The 22,831-nt window shown below is 39.0% G+C and overlaps 1 protein-coding gene across 2 annotated transcripts in view; it reads left to right on the top strand.

Annotated features, from left to right (window-relative positions):
* LOC124163575 overlaps positions 1-22,831 on the top strand; it is a 286,499-nt gene that overhangs the window by 52,708 nt on the left and 210,960 nt on the right. For both annotated transcript variants that reach the window (XM_046540564.1, XM_046540565.1), the window contains exon 3: positions 7,732-8,023. In XM_046540564.1, coding sequence (XP_046396520.1) covers positions 7,732-8,023 — 292 coding nt within the window. The remainder of the gene's footprint in view (positions 1-7,731; positions 8,024-22,831) is intronic.

Consider the following 22,831-nt stretch of genomic DNA (forward strand, 5'->3'; position numbering starts at 1 on the left):
CTGCTCCTATTTTCTCAAATAATTTATGCTAGTATGTACAAGTATTATTTACTAGTATTAGTAGTCATTATTTTTTCTTTCTTTGTATTTTATTCAGTAAAACAATTGAATGTTGTTATTCTCATCCATGCGAATGCTCGTCATGGATTTGTAGTGCGGTTCAGCACTTCAGTAAGTTTTGAGGAATCATTTTGGCGGACTTGTAGTGCTGCATCTGTCTCGGGTGTAAGCGCCTCCATGGTCATGGTTCTCCCTCCAAAATCGTGTGCCCTCCTCCCTTGAGGCATGCAGAAATCGCATCGAAATGACTTTTTCTCGTGCGCATTGCGATTTTCTAATTTCCTTCCTCGGCCCCAAATGGGGCGCCCTGGTCCTTCCGGAACCACACCCCCTCCAATGGAATGTGTTAGCCCCCACCCCACCCCTCCCTTCCACCCTCTTCAACTTCCAATTTTTAGATATTTTTTTTTCACCCTGCCCCCCATTATGTTCACGCAAGCCCTTATGCCCGCCGCCCCAATCTATAAATATTCTCCACTCTTAACCTCGTTCCATCTCGTTGTGTTTCGGGGGCGAAAGGTGGTCGAAAGCCAACGTGATTGGCTCGCGTAGTCGTTACCTAGATCTTGTCATACAGTGAGTGCAAAAAGTATTCGGACAGCTCTTGTTTCTAGCTAAACTTTTCATTTTCTCCGTGTTGCTGGCATGAAATGATTCTCAGTGTGCACTATTGAAACTTTATTTGTGCATGCACTGCAGCAACAGCAATAAATAATAAACTTTCGAAGCTTTAAGTGAAATAGAAAAAAAAACTTCAAACGTGTCGCACAAAAAGTATTCGGACACCTGAATTTTTCATATTAAATGAAGTTAAAAGGCACACTTTACGCAATACTTAGAATTTTTTCGCATTCCTTTTGGTTTTCAGGACTGCCTAAAGGGGATTTGGCATTGAATGGACCAATTTTGAAGTGAAAATAGGGTATTTTGAAGGGGGTATTTTGTACGTTCTTATTGCAAAGCAGTATTGAGGTAATTCTTGTTTCACATATGCCTTTCCCCAATTTTATTTCCCTAACACTCCACCGATGCGCTATCGATTTGAGGTTTAGTGATTATGAAGGGGTGTTCAACTCTTTGAATGTGTCATATACTATCCTCAGGTTTATATTCTTTGCTTTATTTTAAAAATCTTTTTCCTGTTAAAATAATATATATTTGTTTGTCAGTCCCATCTTTTCATTATTAACTTAAAAAATTTGCTTTATTATGACAATATACATCTTGTGGTCAATGATTCCTTCCACAAAGTGCAAATTACCCACTCCAGACGAGCCTATGCACCCCTATACCACCACAGCACCAACCTAATGTATCACTGCTGCTTTCAAGTTCTTAGGATCGAGCTTACTTTTGTTCTCATTCAACTTATTTGATGACCATCGGATCAGAATAAGTCGTACTTACTCTCGTCAGTGAAAATCACGCGATCCCACTACTCTAAAGGCTCAGATTAATGTTCCCGCGCGAACTCTACATGCCTCTTGCGATTGACTACGCTGATCCGCTGTATCTTCATTGCTACTCGGCCGTGGTAACCGTTTTCTTTCAACACATTCCGGACGGTACCTACATAGTCGTAAACACCACACTTCTGTTGGTTAGCAATTACCTTGGGAGCGCTGGATTTTGGATCTTTCTTGATTTCCTGCACGATGAATCGGTTGTCACTATCAGTCAATTTCCGTGGACGTCCACTTCGGGATTTGCTAAGAAGAGTCTCGGTCTTCCTGAATCGATTTACTCTGTCGTACATAGTTGACCTAGGTTGTCCGACAAGTCCAACTATTTAATTCAGTGACTTACAATGATAATTGTATCTAATAATGAGCTTTCGCTCAGCTTCAGTCGTCTCAGTTGCCTTTCGTCCCATGCCTGTCAACACTTCGGGTCGCCGTTCGGTCAGAGGTGCATTTCACCTCACCACAGCCAAGGAAGTATGTGCGCCAACGGTCGGACAGCAATGGCACCGGTAAGCTCCGATAAACGCGTGTGAATCGACGTGAACCGTGTGTCCGAGTACTTTTTACACGCGAAAATGTTGTGTACTGCTAATGGAATCAATCTCCAGAAAAATAGCAACAAATTCTGATTCTTTCAAGATGTAGGTACACCTTTATCAAAGCAGTACATGTTAATACTATATTAATGCTGAACCCGAAGAACAAGTGCAACGAAGCCAAAATAGTAGTGGCTGGAAAAAATACTGTCCGAATACTTTTTGCAGTCACTTTATTTGTATTCGGAGTTAAGATAAAGCGAAAGTTTACCTCTGCACCCTATGAACGCTTGGGAAACGATTGCATCATTCAAAGGACCTTTATGACAAGAAGCGCAAAAGTGATTCGTGATGACAGTGGCATACATTATGTAGGCCAGACAGGGAGGATATTAAAAGACCGGCTGATAGAACACAGGAGCAGTGTAATTACCAAAGACCATTAGTCATATTTTTCAGAGCATTGGAACATTTTTAGCCAGTTTTGCAATTTTAAGTATAATGTTTAATTTTGTGCTGACAAATGTTTTACGCCAGCCTCAGTGGCGGCAGGGTAAAGTCCTCGCCTACTAAAGCAAAGGTCACGGGTCCCACCTGAGTAGGTTGTGTCTATCCAGAAAATGGATGCTCGTATACTTTCAATCGCTAAATGTTATGAAAACTCCGATTCAGGAGCCAAATAGCGCTTTTATCAGTGATATGACAATAAATAAATAATTAATGGCTAAATCTGGACTTTCACGAGAAATTCTAAATTACCAATTCTCCGGATAATCTCTGTGACGACAAAGTATACGATGTGATTCATCTCTTTTGTATTTTATTATTCCTCCCCACCTTGTGCAAACACAATAGTCTAACACCTATATAGGTGGCTTGTAGGGTAATAAGTTGATGCCGAAGATGTTTGTATGATGACCTTCACCTACACCTGCTCCTTTGGTTTGATTTAATTTGCCAGTCATACATCCTACCCATTCCTTACTGCCTTTGCATTCATACTCAATCCCCCAAACCCTTTAACATCAGACGATTGTTTTTTTTCAAAAATCCTCTTTATTTCCTTCAACTTACAGGTTTTTACTGTCTCACTTCTTCAAGTAACTTTCTCCCTTGCTTATCTTCTCAAAAACCTCCCCTCTCCCACCATCAACAACTCCCTGACGGCATAAAATAAGCGCATTCATTAAATATCAACATCAGTATTTGAATATCAAACGTCGCACCCTCTTATGCATAGCCTCCCCATCGTCGGGTCATTCAGAATTGAAATTGTGTGCTGGTAATTACTAAGGTCTTTCATTCTCATCCCATGATGATTATTATAACCGCTAAATTGAATAAGGAAATTTAAACCGGCCTCGGTGGCGGTAGAGTTAAGTCATAGCCTACCAAATTGAAGGACGCGGGTTCGAGTTCCGCCTACGTAGGTTGCCCCTATCGAGGGTATGGATGTTTGTGTACGTTTAATTGTTAATAGATGGGAAAACCTCCATGTAAGTGCCAACTATAACGCTGTTTTCGGTGGTGTGGTAGGTAATAAATAAAAAAAACTAGCATTAGAACTCACGTCTTCATTGCAAAACTTTTCGGTTAGGCATCATTCTTCTTCGATGGCGAGGCAGTGAATAGGTAAGAAACTTCATTTTAGGAGACTTTGAATCTATTGCCAAAATTTCATTCTGAGTGTGGAAAACATCCTAAAAATGTAGTATCCTTGTCACTGACAGTTGATTGGGCCCTTAAAAACTCATTGGAGAGGCTGATATTTTGAAAATGATGTTTTCAAAGTCCAAGGGGCATTGGTCACGCTAGCATCTAGCATTGCATGCTGACCTCAACTCATTCCCGACATCTTTAATTCGTCTATTAACAGTTTTTCCTAAATTTTTGCTTCTGATGTTTTCACCAATGTAGATATTTATATCAGTTCTGTTCTGCTTTCATTATTTGTCTCATTCAGAATTTCAAATAGTTTTTGCTTAACAAATGAAGAGGTGTATTTTATAGATCCTTAATTTAGTTTTATTTTTTTTGCCGTATACTAATTAAAGAGTTTCGTGGCTTTAGGATATTTTATTTCCTCTTGCCTTACTGTCAGTGTAAGGTTAAAACCTACGCTGCGGTTGCATTGTTCATCAAACCCTAAAATTTTCTCCAAGCAATGCCTAATGGAGAGATAAATACAATGATTAAGGAAAACTTATATTTTCCAAAATCCAGAGATACATTTTGGGCTAATATTTGACATGTAAGTGGTAAGAGTTGCATTTTTTACTTCAAAATATGCTCTTGGAACCTTCCGAACATTATGTTGCATGTGAGATGGGATCATAATTTCACCCTGCCTCAGTGGATAAAGTGTGTGTCTAGGGGTATCTTTCGTGGATATCCAAGGCTTGATTTCCGGCGACAACGGAAATTTTCCTGCCCGCAATCCGATTCCTACTTGGGTGCATTTAGTAAAGCACTTCAAGTACCGCATTGCATAATCCTAATCATATATGAGGCAATGCGCCTGAACTCCATTGGTACCTGTCAGGATTCACCGCTCCAGCCAATATCACGTTCTAGCACTCATGTATGTACCTTTGTTTCATTTCCTGGCATCACATGCATACAGAAGGTGTTGCTATGATGATTGTGCTGAGACAAATGGTCAAGCCTCTTTGGACCACCACAGCTAGGATCACCTTCCTCAGTCGAAGCAGTTTTTTATCAGCGGTTCAGATTAAACCAAAAATTCATTAAATCCACAACGGAGTATTGTTTGTGTCGCATAAGCCCTATAATAAGGATTTGATAGAAGATGAGCTATCATAAACATGAAATAGATAAAATAGGAACGAAAAATACAAAAAAATGATCAAAGTGATAAAAATTGCCACTTTAAATGGAAAAAGGTAAACAAATATTTTTTTGAAAAAGAAGAAAAGGCAAAATATGATAAAATCAAAATACGATAAATTAATCTGTCTATTACAATCGTGAAATCACTAGTGTTCTCAATTTAGAGCATGAGTTTCTGCTACCATAACCAACACATCTACCCACACAACACAAGCAGATGCCCACAAAAATTATTGTAATGTAAACTGGCTGGTTTTGGTGAACTTGATGTATCCGCTTCGGCTGAAACGCGCCAAATAATTTGAGTCTCATTTTATAGTCAACGGATAGCATTTAAAAGCAGATGTCCATGTACAAATATTTGGACTGTGCGCTTTAAAATAAGGAAATTGCAGTTATGATATTAAGAGCCGGCTTTATAATGTCTGGTTAGATCTAACCATAACATGATATAGTCTTCTAGTCTTATGTTGATTGAAAGTTCTGGTCATCTTAAAGTTAGTTCTAATACAGAAGCTAGCGAGACCTTTTAACAGCCTCTAGGTAAAATAAGGCCCTAAGAACTTAAGGACATGTTTATGAATAACAAAGAATTAACTAGGGAAATTGTGTAAACGTATGAAGAAAACATTCGTAAATAATCTTAAATGGATTGTTACGCTGTTGTGGGAAGGAACGTGGGATTATAGAAGTTAAGAAATAAGTATAATAATTAGCTTTGGTCCTTTTAAGGTGAGAATATTGAGGAGATTCCAGAAAGCGAGATGGTCGAAGAGGAAAACGAAATTAACACTGGTCTTTCATTATGAAATCTACGAAAACCTTCAACAGGGATGACGAACGCCAGGAAAAAGCCTGGGAAGACCGACAAATGAGAATAGTCATAGAAAAATGGCGGTCGCAATTGATTTTTCGAGCAATCGATGTTTAATCGTAATGAAAAGCTCACCTTTTCAACATTTTTCGAAATTTAAACCAGAACATCAATAAATTGAAAATCGATGGTTTATTGAAAGAAACACAGATTGTGCAAAAATGTTTTTTATTCATTCAAAAAGCACTCAAAATATAAATTTAACATCTAGAAAAAAATTTGCTGAGAATACATGCTTGAATTGTGGGTAGTAAAAATTTACAAGTGGTGGCACATTATACTTTTGGGATCACTGCTTGGAACGATTCGGCTTCATTAAAATTTTTAAGATAGATCAACTGATTGAGATGATTTCTTGATGAGCAAGGGCGTGCCTTGTCACTTTTACCGGCTTTAGAGACAAGTCTTTCACATGGGACGGATGACGTTATCGTAGGCAGGTAGTGATGCTGAAGAGATGGTCAAGATCGGAGTTGAGCTATTGAGTTTGGATCGCAACTCGAGGATCATGGCTCGGTATCGATTTCCTCGATTTTTTACTGCTAAAATCAAAATTTCGATGTTAATCGAAATCGTTACAAAATTATAAGTCTCCGGCCTTCTGTATGGACCTGGATGCAACAGATGAGAAGACGCTTGACTCCGACGTCGGAGTCACGTAGTCTTTACATGGAGTTAATAAGACACTCTGCTCTTCTTCGACTTGAAGAAGAGAGCTGCAGTGCCGGCAAAACTGTTGTCCAAAAAGGTGAACAGACGCGGTGCATGTCCCGTGAAAATATCCTGTACACTTGTCTTAATCGATTGCTTGATTTGATAATAACCGTACTAGTTTCCATCATTCTCCTACTACGTTGGAGGTAACTTGTCGCAAAAAGAGCTGTAAGTGTCCTGAAGCCAATGGCAACCGACTTTGGGCCGCCGTTTTCTCTCATCTTTCGTCGTGAAGATAGTTACAGAATGGAATGAGAAACTGCGACATCTGCGAAGTACCGGTCCAGCAGGAAACGGAGGGAAAGCACTCATTCAGCCAACATGTCTTACCTGGAAAAATGTGTGTGTGACAGTTTATTTATATCAGCGATCAGGAATATTTTCACGCTGGAATATTCAAAGTTCAATTTAAATTTCAATTATATTCAAACGCCAGTTCTGGTGTTTTCATAATTAAAGTGCTCAAAGTAATAAACAATCCTAATTTAAGGAATGTTCTTTTCTCTTACACATCTCTTCGATCGATTTCGATCTCTCTTTGCTCTGCACACATCTGGCTCAGACATCACTTGTTGTTCACTGAGGTAAATGCACTTTTCTTGTAAGGAGTAGTACTAACTGACAGTGAACACAAAGTTGGTGGAATTTCATGCACGTCAAATGAATATTTTGGTAATAGTTATTGTAATCAGTGTATTTAATGACTGCTGAAATGCTGGCATTTTTTGCCATATTTTGTGCTTACATTTTTACTTTTTTATTCTATATTAGGGACTTCCTACTTTTCCTAGAGGTTTATATTCCGACGCAAAAGTCGCAACCAGGTATGTGCCCTATTTTTGAAATATCAATGTTAACATCTGAAAAAAACTATAATCTTTTTCGATTTGATAGAATGCGTATTTGTTTTACTTTATTGTTTTCTGAAATCCACTTACTTCTTATTTATCCCCATATCCCCTCGACTGTAGTTGCTCATGTCTGATTATGATTATGTTTATGATGTCTATTTTCTTTTTTCATATCATATTTTGCTGTACCACATCTTAGATGCTTAGATATTATTGACGTTTGTGTAACAGCTTCCCAACTGTCCTATATATCGTATTGGAGTTTTTATCTGGAAAAAAAGTCGAGTTTTTTTTGTCAAATCGCTAGCATTTCTGTCTGCGTCTCTTCATTATTTACTCCAATCCACTCAATATTCTCTTCTTCTTTTTTCCCGGTGGGCCAGGGGGCCACAAGAGTACGGGCGGTCGCAGCCGGCGGGCCGCACTGTCCCGCGGCTCCGTCTCCTCCACTTCCATCAGTTCGTTGGGCGCCCCAGGAGAGCAAGCCATCTTCCTGTCGGGCCGCGAGTGGGGCGGCGATGGAAAACAAGCGACGAGCGACGTAGCGCACGTCTCCAAGGAGAAAAGCGACCACGATGGAGGTGCGCCGACCCCGCTCTCTGGCGGAGAAAACAAGAATAAGGGCGCTGTTACCGTGACTGTCGTTGGAGGCGCTGCTGCACCGGCTGGAATATTGTGAGTCACACTTTTTGAACTTTTTTCAATCATTCAAGATATAATACGTTCTTGGATCAGAAAGTCTAAAAATGCATACTGAGGTGCAGTGGCGCAGCGAGGTGTTTTTTTTTGGGGATAAACGCCCCCCCAGAGAGAAATTTTTAAGTTTAATCCATTTTTCTTAATTGGATTGATATTACAAATAAGATGGTGTAAGGATGAATATAATATCCCTCGAAAGCCGTAAAACTCACCATTTAGAACCATTTGTCTTTAAAATTCCGCAATTTATAAATCTCGCACCTACCGCTTATCCTGGTGGGTATACCGTACTGCAACACGAGTTATTAGTTGCACCTAAACCGTACAGCAACACTACTAAACGTAGTACCGTACTGCAACGCAAGTTTTTAGTTGCACTTAAACCCCGCCCAGCCTTAATTCCTATGCCCCCCAGGTGAAGTGCGTCATCAAGAGCTTGGTCGGATATTTGGACGTCCCACCACTCTTAACTCATCCCACAGTATTACGACAATTCATTTGATTGATGTTGACAAGCATGGATTTTGAATAATATATGGTGAATTTTTTTGTTGCATAATTCACGTTAAAGTGCGATGAAAATTAAAATGAACGATTGAATGAACGATTTGTATTGCAATGAGTGCCATTAAAAGCGAAGAGTTGCACTTCATCTTCTCTAGTTCGCAAGTTTCCACAATAGGCGAGTGGCGGAGGGTGTTATTAACAAAAAAAAAGATACCTTAAAATTTATATCTTCTCTAATTCAAGGTATCCTTTCAAGGTATCTTCTCTTGTACCGGGAATCGAATCAAGGACATGCGACTTTCCGAGCCACTACCAAGCTACCCTTTGTAATTGAACCGGTGCAAGCGAATGTTGGGGAACTTTCACGTAGCAAGTTTGAAATATTACCAAATAATTACGGAAAGTTGGAAAAATAAGTATTTTTTGTTTATAAATCACATGAAAACCTCGCTGAGTCTTAATTTCACCACGACAGGCAACGGAGCTCACCAAAGATGCGTAGAGGGCCAGACCATTCTTCTCGGTTTTTTCCCTAATATTCCAGCGATGCTCAGCATGAGTTCAAGGCAGCCGTCATTTCTCTCAACTATTGCCCCCATCGTCTTTGCGACCAGTGTTCCGAATTCCTCCATGACCACAGCACAAATACCTCCATTTCGGGGCACGTGAGTGAAGATGGCGGGCACGACTCCGGAGGCATTCCTCAGTGGATTTCACGCAGCCTGGCTCGCTCCTTTGATCTCGGGATAAACTTCGGACGCTGTGACTTCGACTGCGGTATCTTTTGTGTGGACCAAGACCATCCCTTCAATTTCCCGCTTTACGTGAGCGCTGTCTTAAAATGCCTCCTCTGTATTTATACCAGACACGCTGCAGTATTTTTCCTCTTTGGTGTGCAATCGGCTGACGCGAAAGTAAATCAAAGGCTAATGATTCCAAGTACCCTCGATTACTTTTCAGTTAGCGAGGCAAAGGATAAAATTACACGTGCAAAATTTAGCTTCTTTATAGATCTAAATTTCTTGCGCATAGTTTTACTAAAAATTGTTGATGATAACTTGTAGCAAGAATTCTGATTCATTCCTATACTTAAGAAAATATATGATTGAGTAATCTTTAGTTTCGGGGTGTCAGAATGGTTTACCGTAATTTTTCGAATTAAAGAGGACAATGTTTCTAAGCATATGCGTTTTCTCGAATCCTTTTCGGATAAAATATAGCACGAATGAATTTCAACTTGTAATTTTTTTCTAATTAAAAAAAGAAAACCACGGAAATACTGCAATTTTAATTAGAACACTCCACCCAACATAAATCCAGGCATCAGAATAGTTGCCGTCGTGAAGTTTGAGGCTTTAATTGTATGGCTTGGTCCAAGATTCAGGCAGGGTAGGTCTGGATGAGAAGGCGGTGAATAACTGCCGGGGAGAACTTAAGTTCCCAAAATCATATGAAAATTTTTTAAAAGTGGTGGTGAACAGACCCTTGGAGAAACACTTCCACCCGTGTGAACCAGCTTTAAAACAGAATTGAAAAAGAGTTCAAGTGCAGCAAAAGAGCCGAGAAATTGAGGATAGACGGGTGAGCAGAGTATTTGACAAAAGTAAATAATTACATATCCTAGTGATTATGAGTTGATGATTCTTGTCAATGAAAAATTTTCAAAGTTACAACTGAAAGTTCATTATTCTCAAAACCGTTATCTCTGTGGGAAGCATCTTAAATAATTTCACGATGCCAATTAAATTATGAAGAGGGAAGTGATGAGGATGCAATTAAATGCGTTTTTTAATTTATTCTAAATGTTCGTTATGGGATATATGAACAGAGAAGGAGAAGACGGATGAATAATATAAAATATTTGAAGTTTTATTAGAAAGAAGATCAACCACGTGGAATTCAAATCAGTTTTGTGCCTTCTTTTCGATGTTGTTGAACGAGGTACTCGTGAAACCAACTGCGGTAATTCCTCCCACCTCTCATTTTTGCTAACATTGCCCTCTCAGCATTCAGCAAATCAGTACATCTACATGTAACCCTACAAGCCGCCTAAAATGGCGTGTGGCGGGAGGTGTTACGACTCCAGCCGTTTACACAGAGAAAACAAATGCTCAAACTAAATTACGAGTAGCATGTATTAAAGTCCCTTATGGTTTGGGAAAAAGCGAAATCCCATATCTATCAGTTCGGCAAAATATCTCTCTTAATTTATCGCTTCTGACTGAACTGAAAAAATAGTTGGACTCCGAGTAGTATTAACGCTTAAGTGAGGTGCCTTGCGGAGTATTTTTTACTAAATTACAGTACACAAATTGCAATAGCTTTAAAAAGACTGTCATTTACAGCAACAAGTGTAACGCACTAAATAGGGAGGAATACGCCCACTGACCGTCGCGCCAATCGCCTAAAACTTACAAAAAGTCCTTGGAAGGCTTATAGGAAAAGGGCACTTTCCACTACGGCATTAAAAAAAACTGATGACAACAATTTAAAGCTTAGACTGGATTTCAATCAAAAGTAGCGGAAAGCTTGCGAAATGCCTGGTGACTCCAACACATACGTAATGCATCACATATTATATAGGGTGTCCCATTTATCTTGACCACCCGAAATAACTTTTTGTCCAAATGCAAATTCAAAAATGTGTCAAGCAGATGTCCATTAGCCGTCAGGGGGACATAAATCAGCATGACTGCCTTCCTTGCAGATTTGTTATTTACAAAGATATGAAAGCGGTATGCCTTATTTTAATGGCACCCTGTATATTTTATGAACGACTGACGTGCATTTTACTATGTTTTCATTTTTTCACTGTCAACGTCAGCAAGTGGAGTAGTTCCAATACCCGCGTACCTGCAGTAAGCGCTAGTGAGTCAGTCATTTTTCATAACACTGTGTTTATGTCAATGGTCCACTGTGCTACATTTTTGAATGAGTCTTTGGTAGAGGAAATGAATTGCCGAATAAAAAATATAGGGTACCATTTAAAAAAGACATACCGCTGTTCATATCTTTGTAAATAACAAAGCTACAAGGAAGGCAGTCATGCTGATTAATGTCCCACTGACGGCTAATGGAGATTTGCTTGGCACATTTTTGAATTTACATCTGGACAAAAAGTTATTTCGGGTGGTCAAGATAAATGGGACACCCTGTATGTAAACGGCTGGTGTCCTAACACCCCCTGTCACACGTCTTTTTAGACGGTTTGCGGGATAGTCTATAGATGTAGATTGTTTTTTAAGAGGTATCTGGGGTGCCCCACTTGGCCCAATGCTTTCTAGAGCAGTGCCTCGACCTAGAACTCTCCCACCCACGACGACTTCATGGTTCAAAGACTATCTAGCGGGTCATCATCATGTGCGGGGGTGTCGATGCAGCAGCGAGGGTGGAAAGTTCAAGGGTTACGGGGAGGGTTGGCGGCGGTGGGGGTTGGCGAGGTGTTTGCAATCATCAGGCCGAGAGAATTGGCACGGGATGGAACGGATGGGGTTCTTTTTTGTTGATGGGGGGGCGTGGATATCACAGGGAAGCATCTTTTGTGGAGAGAAGAAGAATGGCTCGAGTTCCGAGGGTTTTGCTTTCGAAGGGAAGCGTTAAGGGTGTGGGTTGGGTTGGGGGAGGGTGGGGGGGGGGGGGGCGGATTTGGCGGCGGTGGTGTATTGTCCTCCGGGATGGGAGAAGGGGAGGGGGTGGGAGTGTGACGTAGGTGTGATGAGGATCTGCAGCGAGTTCGCACTTTCGCCGACAGGTGTCGAGATCTCTGTGGGAGGGATACGGAGTTGGTTCACGTTTGCGCCGCCAAGGTGGCCTTCGCCTCGTGCGGCAAAAGAGTTTTTGAGCGAAAGGGGTGTCTGTCAAGTGACGTTTTGTGGAAAAGCCTGCGATCATTTCAAGCCCTGTATGCCTTGCTCACTTGCAGGCATGCATGTATTCAGGCGCAGCATTGCGCTGCTTGGAATGTTGGTTTAAGGTCACGAGAACAGAAAAACTTGGATTTTTCATAGGAATTCCTAGGACTCAATCCCTACCATTTAATCGTTCCCTTGCCAACGCTTAGAAACAGTCTAAAATCGAACTCTGCGCTACGTCACTAACAAAAGTAAACACAATCGAATTAAAGACATCAGACGCGCTCACATAGTTCCGAAAGTACACTATTTTATTTGAATGCAAACTGTGCGCCTTCAAAAAACCCTTCCATGACACACGCTTGAAGAAAATTTGTGAGAATACCCTATCCAACGGAAACGCTTTAATAGCTACAGATTTCCAAAAAAGTATATTCCAGTAATACCGAATTATTTCCTTCCTCTTTCATTAAAATTTTTTTTTGACTGCGTTTACGATGCTTATGTGTTTTTGTCCATGCAGTTGGCCGTCAAAGACTAAAAAATTTATAATAATTGTTTCGAAAAAAAGGGAACCAGTTGCAAAATGAAAAAATATACAAATGGTAAAAAACAAACAAAAATAATAAAATATCATAAAAAAGATATTGAAAACAAAAATATCAAGAAAAAATGAAAATTGTATGTTAAAATTGTTGTTTTCCATTCGGAATAATTTCCCAATGCCAGTTAACGGTTATTTTTCGGATCTCATTAGATTTAGAGTGCATTGGACGCGCTCACTTTCGACTTTTCCTTCACTTACACAGGGAGGAAGAAAAATTGCAAATGGTCCCTTAAACTTGTTGTGTCATTTGTTCGCATTCAACGCGCAATTTATCTCGTTGAAGAAGTGGTATGTATACTTACTGGCAGCTGGACCATTACTATCCATCCCTCACCGGTATAATTACTGGGGTCGTATTTGTTGGTGAAAGAACGAAATGGCAACTTATCGTAAAATATATTGAACTTGTAATTAATCAGCATCGAAATTCGTCGCATTTGGTATTGATTCGACGCTATTTCTTACCTGAGGGAAATATGCATAGTTTCATTGTTCAATAGGTGTCATGGAAATAAATCTACCCGCAGTTCATATGCTGTTAAATCAAGAAGTGCATTTACATTACTTCTCTGCATTTCGGATTAGGTACCTTTCAAACAGAATTTTCAGTCACGCATCCGAAATATACATATATGTATACATATATATATACATGTGTAATGCCTAAGCACTGCAGAAACGAGTGACTTTGTTCGCAGTCACGCGCACGGGTGCAAAGTTAAATACACCAAAGGATGAAGTTCGCCATGAAATAATATTTGACTTAGGCGGGAGTCGAACCCGGATCTCCCGTTCGCCGATCAGGTGTGTTAGCCAGTTACACCACCAAGTCATTTCCTCATGGCGAACTTCGGGATTGTTTTTAAACGGAAACGCACTCAGAGGATGCGGCTATGTCATTTTCACGCAATACTGCAGGTTAAATCTGATAATATTTTAATAGCACTCTGTTTAACTCTAATGCATCAGGTAATCTTTTCCTGCAAGCGTATTTATTCCTTTTTATATCCTTTATTATCTTTCATATTCGAATTTTTTGAGGCCACGCCCTGCTGATCTTACCGTCCGTAATTATTCTGATGATAATGAAATCATTATTGTCGCGTAGGAGAGTCTTTTAACTTGCGTAAGCATTAGTGGCGAATAAATTTCTCACTTTGACGCCATAGTGTTCTTGAAATAATTTTCTGTCGATTCTTAGTCTTTGTTGGAGCCATATGTCACTGACGTTTGGTCACTGCAGGTTAGTTTAACCAGCTGATGTCGGTTAGGGTGAAATCCCCCCAAAAATAGATCCTATTTACGTGAATAGGTATAGAGGAAGCAACAGATTCATAAATCATAATTATGTGGAATTCAGTACCCTTTTTCGGGACGAGTTCTACCTTCATTTTGTTAAAGCTATGTAAGAAAAGGATGTAAATGGTAGTATTATGCAAGGAGCTGGCACGAGATAATGGAAATAATTGAAAGAAAAATACTATCGTCGATATGTCCAATGGAAAGGATAAGGATGACGTAACGGCGATAGTATGTAATGACAAACCAGAGAGAAGTAGACATGTGGGAAGTGCTAGAATCAGGGAGGAGACCCGAGCACAAAGGGATTCATAATGATTAGGAGGGTATTTTAACTTGCGCAGGAGAGAAGAGTTATTAGGCATCACCCAAATGAAACAAAAAAATCATTTTCGTGGCTAAAATTTCATTCTGAAACGTTGCGTCCTATTCAGGCATTTCGATCCGTCTCATAGATGTCTCCATTGCATAATTGTATTCTGAAAATCCTTGAAAACAAATGCTCATCATTTATGTTGAACTTGGGTGAAACGACCTTTTAACGTAAGCGTTCCAGAATTTTACATTCTAAGAAGAGGTATCAATGTGAAATTTGAACAGGTACTTTCAAATTTTTACTTTATTCATTCCCACGACCGTCGTTCATGATTTATATCTTATATTGTTAATTCGCGGAACTGTGTACGGGTATTAAATGAAGAAGTTACGTAAATTGGATACTACTAACTGCAAGAAAAACATTTCTTCAAAAGATTTATGTTTCTTTTAGTATACATTTCTATCACCAGGGTCTCTCATCCCATTCTCAATGGCGATCGATTCTATGTAGGGAACTGAATCCCAGAAAGACGTGTTCCAATCTGTGACGAATGTCTCCAGTTCCCTCTTGGGTCACAGAAAGTATTTTATCTCTCTATAGGGAGCCATTAACGTGCCTAACCGCAATCCAAATACACGCCTTTGGGGACGGTTGAATGTCCTGAATGGGGACGCCGAAGAAAAACAAATCGTTGTGCGTGAATGCTGAGTCTCACACAAAACCCACTACGGCCGTAAAAAAAGTATGTCAGGCAAGACATACTGTGCCCTAGATTGATTTCAATTCTGATTTGAGCGGTTGCGAATGTATATGTGTAAAAGTTTTTTCATTTGAATTGCTGAAGTTTCTCATTTTGTCAGTTAATATTTAATGTCTCCTGGAAGGATCTGCAGCCAAAAATACTTCCGTAAATACTCTTAAGTAAATGTAAAAATTATACGCATGAACTTATCTCATTCGTCAAAAACGACTAATAATATGTTCTACAAATGCTATGATACCTCAACACAAGATAAAACGGTATAATCGACCGTGAATAAGCCGCCCAAAATATTTGCTGAAAAGTTTGAAACATCGGCTTTCAATGTAATATGTTTTTATGGTTCTCACATTAGCCGTTGCGTGGTAACAATGTGCAAATTAAATCAGCTGCTTAGAAGGGATGCCTCTTCTCAATAGTTATTTTACTTTATCTTATTTTTCGGCATCGCTGCCTGTAGAAGTCTCCGCGGTGTCCTCGCCTGCCGATCCAGGGGTCACGAGTTTGAATCCAATCTACGTGGGTTTTTCTCCATCCCGAACTTGAAAATACGTGCGTGCCCATCGACTCAATTGTAAAGGAGGACTCTATTTTTCTTATTTCGGATGATAAATAAATATCTACTAAAAAGATTATTATATTATAGTTTGATTACAAAGATTCTACAAATAGAATGTAAAGTAATTGTTAGTGTTTCAATCAACGTGAATATGAAAAATACTTAGTACAGCGATTGGAAGGGCATGGTGTTAATAATGTTCCAAATGATCCAAAAATGATTATGTATTTGCAAAAAAACATAAGTATGGTTTGCCTCCCTTTCCAACTGTGATGCATCTATTCTACGCACATAAAAATCACTCGCCCTCTATATCTAAGCCCAAATGATGAGGATAGATATGAAAATGTTTGGTGTAGCCATAGGCTTACATAATGCTCATAGTTTATCTGTGGTAGATAAAAGTGATAAGGATGAAATACAGAAAAATAAAATTTGCTGATGAGAACGATTCAATGGACTTGTGCCTTATCTATCCATCCTCTTCATTAACTTTTTTTCTAGCATAGTGTATCACACAATGGGTTTCGATATGGAATCACTGCATTTAAATTTTTTCGAGGTAGCTCCACGTCGCTGGCCAGACTACTTAGATAAGTGAGGTTTATTCTGAAGCGACTATCTAATCTATTACTAGCTTGAAAACTGAATTTTTTTGACTTTAGAGTTCTCAGGGATCAACCCTGCACGGGTTTTAAACTGATGGATTCGCAACCGAGTGCCTTCATAATTTTTTGTATAAAATGGGCCCTTCCAAATTTTACATAATACTTATAGATGCATCGAGTTATATATAGTTTCTCTGTGACAATTACTCAGGGTTATCTATGAATTTGCGAGTTTTTCCGCAACTCGGAGCTGTTGTAAAATCCAGCGGTAAATTTGGAAAGAGGACTCAATATTTGCATAGAGTAAGGATATATAGAGTGAATATACTTACTCTATGATATTTGTCATCACGAGGGCGCGGGTGTTCGGGAAAACGCCCAACGCGCGATGTTGATATGAAGCTGCGATTTAAGACTCTCATTTAAAAAAATCCGCAAGCTATGGACCGAGGAAATGGGGAACAAAGTTGGAAGGGAAACGATTGAAGGAGGTAATACGAATAATATGACCACATTTGGACGTTAAAATGTCAGCCAATCGGCAAAGACCTTAGATGCCCGTTGAATGAAGTGGGATGAGGTACGGGAGGGACCCCTTGAGATGCAAATATGGAGGCTTTTATCAAAATCGGGTGATTGGGTCGATATCGATAAATTTTCATTGAGTAACTGAGAATGCGACGAGTCAATATTTTGCTGATAAATGCAACCAATTGCCGAGGAAATGAACTATGAATACTTCAGCTAAGTACCTCAAAGTGACTGCTCTCACCTTCCGATTTACATCTACTGCAGGCAACGGCATTTGGAATGGGATTCCTATTCTCCTTTTTCATTTTTCAAATTAATTTTTTAGCTATGTGCACTATGTTTTCTCTTTGATATATAATAATATTTTAAGGTGTGGCATGAATCTCCTTTGCATTTGGATTTTCTTTTTAGTTCTGTCGTTATTAATAATGCGCTCACTTCCAATCGAATGAATGCCATCGTGAGTACTCTCTTGTATTTATTTTGAATACCCCACGGTTTTTGTTGACATCGTACATAATGTACAAGACTCTTCATACCTACTTATATTGAGCAACTAGTTCTAAGAAGCATACAATTTGTTTTTGAAGAATAGGGAAATAATTCTTCGTAGAGGCGATTTAAGCTGGAATAAAACAAAGCTTGCATAGCTTATGGAATTCTTCATCATCTGAAAATTTCAGTGAATTTATCATTCGAAGTGAATTACAATTTATAAAGGATGAGTCGCAATGCCTTCTAAGGGAAATAAACACTCGTATAGATCCGTAAGTTTTGTCAGCAGCTTAGGCCTCAGATCATTGCCATTATTTGAAGATGATAACCACTTACCTATTTCCCTCGCGAACATAAGCATTTTACTGTGATAACTATTTTTAAATGAGCATAATTTATTTTTCTGGTTTCATTTTAGTTTACCGTTATACTTTGTCCCTCAGCAAAATCAGGGTGCCATGGCATTTTTGAATGAATTTTATTTGTTTGCACTCGTGGTAAATTCTGATTTTTTCTTTGTAATCAGTTTATCAATCAAAGCAAATTATTTGTCTAGAATAGAATGTATGAATAATGAGAATAATGGTGATGTAAGCTTGAGTTATACATTGTACACATGTAATGTTTAGCACCATTGATAGGGCCAAAAAAGTAAGTTTTTTATAACGTAAGTGAAAAATAGAAGCCGAAGGAAAGTCTTAAAGATATTTCTCTTTCAACTGTATGGTTTTCTCCCTGGAATCCGAGTGTGTGAAATCGGGGTTGAGGCAATTAATTGAAATACCTTCAGAAAAAAATCTTTTAATTTAAAATTAGCCCTGGTACTTTCTAATTTGAAAGACTAACTTGCACGATTTACAGGAGATTGTGTAAGAATTTTTTAATAGTGAATCGTTTGTAATGCTTCGAAAAATGTAATAAAAATTCTTATAAAATATGTGTTTTTCTGGGAATTATTCTTTCGATGTAATGCATGGTGATGAAGTTAGTGCCGAGCGTTCACTGATATTTTCGACTCACACCAGAAGTTGCTTCCTGCAAGTAAAAAAATATACCATAACGTGGGAAATATATGCAGACACAACGATTAGAGAGGGGTTGATGATCCCTCCGGAGTAGGATGGGATGACACCATTTGTGAAACGACCACTTGAGGCAATTTCCTGATAATGTGTCACACCCGATTGACATTTTTGGGGCTTTTTTAGTGTTTGCCAGTTAATCAATCATCAAATCGAAAGGTGTTGACGAGAATAGGAAAGGATCATCTCTCAAGTCGGATGTTTAGCGACTTTAATAGCTCTCTTTGTAAGGATTATGATGACAGGCATCATCTCCTCGTGATGGCTGCATAAGTCTGGTCAGCCTTCTGCTATAAAGCTTATTACCTACCAGTAATAATGAGGAAGTAATACATTATGAAGGGAATAAAAATGCACGAGATTTATTCCTTTGTGTTATCTTGACCTGTAAATGTAAAGAATTTTTTATTTGAATAACAAATCCAGGCATCCATATTCAGAGAGAAATTCTATCATACAAGCTGAATTGTTTGGATATAGGTATGGCAAACTACAGGTGAAGTGACAAAAATATGGAGACTGATGTTATCATATCCGACTTCAAAGAATTATGTGCGTAATGAATTAACCTATATGTACTCAGTGCTGGTTAAATTTCAAACTTTCAGAAAATGATGATGGCTGTGATGATGTGTCCGGGAAAATGATTTTTTTTTCGATTTTCATCATTTCGATGTTGATGCATTCGCAATAGTGCTTTTGCATTTTCAAGGTTTCTTTTGCCTCTATGAACAGGTGCATGGCTTTGACTTGATGACTTTGTCTGTCTCTCTGTAGCACTCGGAAGTCTGGAGAGAGAATGTGTTTCCCATCAGTGTGAAGTCTTCATATATCCCCTCTCTCCAATAATGATAACAGCGACAGCTACGATGAACCTCTCCATCCACGCTCTCTTTCAATCCGCCGGAATCTTCCCCTGCGCTAACCCCAGGGCTTGATCAATGGACCCTCCAATCCGACCTCCAGTCTGTCTATCGCGGGTGAGGAGTGGGATGGGGGGGAGGCAAACATCTCTATATCGCAGTTGGAGAGTGACGAGCGACACCTTATAAATCGAGGCTTTTTCTCCCGCCAGCCAGTGTGGCCAACGACAATCAAAAGAAATATCAACGTGTCATAAAAAATGGTGCACCATTGCGGTACATTTTGGTGTAAAGAAAAATTATTATTTAACAAATTATCACCATGTGTAAAAGCTCGGAAAAAAGGTCCGTGGTTCGATTCCCGGTCCAGGGTAATTTTTTCTCATGGCAATTCATTTATAAACTGTCACAAGTCGACCATGTGGATGGGTGGTAAAATGGAGGATATAAATAAAAACATAAAATGTGAAAAAGTACAAAATATAAAATATTAATTATAAAAAATACATAAAGGCCCTCACAATTTAAATTTTCCAGCCTCGGCATAATAATTTGAGTCTTAATTGGGAAGGGCTCCAATATTTCCTCGAGTAAACCATCCCTATCTTCTATCCCCCTTTCTAGGAAGGATCATTTTGGGTGCTTGCCTCGAAGGCTCTACCTTAAAATTCCTTCATCGTCAATTGATCAGAGCCTTTCAACCTGTTTGAGAGGTCATTCCACATAGGATCACCAATGTGTGCTTTACAGATACCCTTAATTCGTGATTCTCTCCGCATTGACTCTAATGATTTCTGACCCAAAATCTTTAGCATCCTAAACAGTGTAAATATTGCCTTCCTTTTAACAATTACTATTTCCAGTCTTGCAGCCTAGTGTTGAACTATTATCAGGGGAAAGACTGAAAAATTAGTGAAGGAAGTTCAGTGACCTTTCAAGGGGGTGAATGAAGTTAAAAATAGTTAAATATATTATATTTAGTATGTGCTTAATTCCTTTTCCCGGTTATATTCATGTTTAAATTTCCTTCGCCACGTGATACATAGAATGGGTTTACTAAAGAGAGCGTTGGCTACCCTTTTCTCGACTATTTCTTATCAATGTATGAAGTGGAATGAATGAAAAATATCCGAATGACTGACAGCATTATACAGGTTTTTATGATCTTTTTTTGTTTTTTTTACCCTTTGAGACCAATGCCGAACGAATCGACGCCGAGACATTCGTATCGCGCTGTGATCACTTTATTTGTTTTGAAATTACTTCATTAATTTGTTTTAAGTGCTTAATTTTTTGTCTATAGAGAGTCTCTATGGACCACCGATTGTTACTCAGAAGAAACATATAGGAGAGGGCGTGTGCTGCGCACCACGGGACGTGGTTTATTTACCGGACATTTGAATTTTCGTTTCGTAGGAAAACCTGAGTTGTTGACTGCACTCAGCTGTGGGGAAGCGGCATGGCCTGCTGGTAGTTGCAGCCGTAGGGTGGCAGCACGTGCCCCTTCAGACGCTTGAAAATAAGACAAGAATTTTTATAAGGTTATCATTACGTTCGTTTTGCTTTATGCATTGCGGAGCCTCAATCATTTAATCCTTGACTCCAATTCATGAAGACAGCTTTGTCGGTCATTGGTCATTCGCTAGTCAGCACACGAAAAAAAGCATCCCCCAAGTGGGAAAGTGGCACGCTTAACTTATTAGTATTTTCACATCAACAACTTTCATATTAAAAAAAGAATATTTCGCTCAATAATTGTATGTTGTTTTTAATCTCAAATATGAAAATTCCGATCGTCTGTCAGACCCTTGTGTCCCCCCTGAAAAAAATCCCGGATCCGGCCTTGGTTATAACGGTTCCTAAGGTGCAGGCAGCAGGTGCTAGGTTGTTCTCGGTTATGCCAAAAGATAACCTAAAACTCAGGTTTACCGTCCCTAACAAAACCAAATTGTAACTCTGTAACTGAAGAAAAAAAACTTATGAATATGACAGGAACCTTGGCTGGTGAAAATGACCTTTCTCTCGATTTGTTTCTTTGAGCGATATGCCATCAGAAGGAAAACCACTTTTCCAGTATAGCAGTAGTGGCAGCACAAACTTTGTTCGGATGCTTGTTTCCCCCGTTTCCAATATAAAACAATTTTTTGTGAATGTGCACCCAAATATTACCAAACCATAAATTGGTTACGAGTGATCCGCTTCGTGCGATCGGCCGATTACAGGTCTATGTATCAACTTAAATATTTTCAAATATAATTTATAAGTCTCCAAACGAGGGGGCGGGAGTCCCTCCCTCGGCGCTTCTGGCACTGCGAGGGTCAAGGGTCACAACCTGTATAATGCAGTTGCGCGATCGTCCCGGGCACCACAGTATCTTACGGGCGAGTGCTCTTTATATTCAAGATCTAACTTTCGGTGTGCGTATTTGTTTTTCTCGAGAAAATTTTGCTTTTCTACTCTATGTTTTAGCTTTGCCTAGTTAATGTGGATTTGTTCAAACTCAACTAGGCTTTAAACGATGCGTTTTTAATATTCAAATTTAAATATATTATTACATGAATAATAGATATTTCACTAATTAATTGTCCTTCAGTAGAAACCATTTCCTGTATTAAATCCAATTTGCACATTTTCTCTGTAGTAGTCAGAGGAACTTTAAAGCAAAGAGATAAGCGGGTTAACCATGCGTGTAGAATAGGTGAGACAGTAGTAGGAAGAACGGCTTTCCTCTTGTAGATGATTCTCTATTTGCTTCGAAATTTTTCATTCGTGGTGTTGTAATAAAGGCATATAACGTTCTGTTTTGGAACCAATTTTTAAACTGCTTCTCGTTTTGCACTTCGTGGTAAAATATTATTTGTTGATCAAATCTCTCTTAATCATTGCCCCAAGGAATTCCAACAACTCAACATTTGCAGTCTGTCAAACTCTACCTGGACCGCACTAATAACTATTCCTAGTACCTATCTTCAAAGACTTTCTCCTTTTCTCTGTTTTTCGAATTCTAGCTGAATTGATATTCCTACCCACTCTCGCTGTTGTATACTATCAACAACAATCATCATCGCTCGCATTTGATAGTGCCACCACATCAGTAATCATTTTAATAGATCAAATCCGGCCGAGTTTAAATTCTATGGAACTATGAATTAAGAACTGCTTCAACCAACTTATATGAAGTGAATTTTACGCAGACTTTCAGCCACTTATTTTTATTTTATTGTATACGAAGCGTTCTTCATTTATTTAATTCCATAATACATTATGATTTGATGCATAGACGTTAGTTTTGAATATTGGAAT

Source organism: Ischnura elegans, chromosome 8 (genome assembly GCF_921293095.1).
Source record: "Ischnura elegans chromosome 8, ioIscEleg1.1, whole genome shotgun sequence".
Classification (NCBI taxonomy): domain Eukaryota; kingdom Metazoa; phylum Arthropoda; class Insecta; order Odonata; family Coenagrionidae; genus Ischnura; species Ischnura elegans.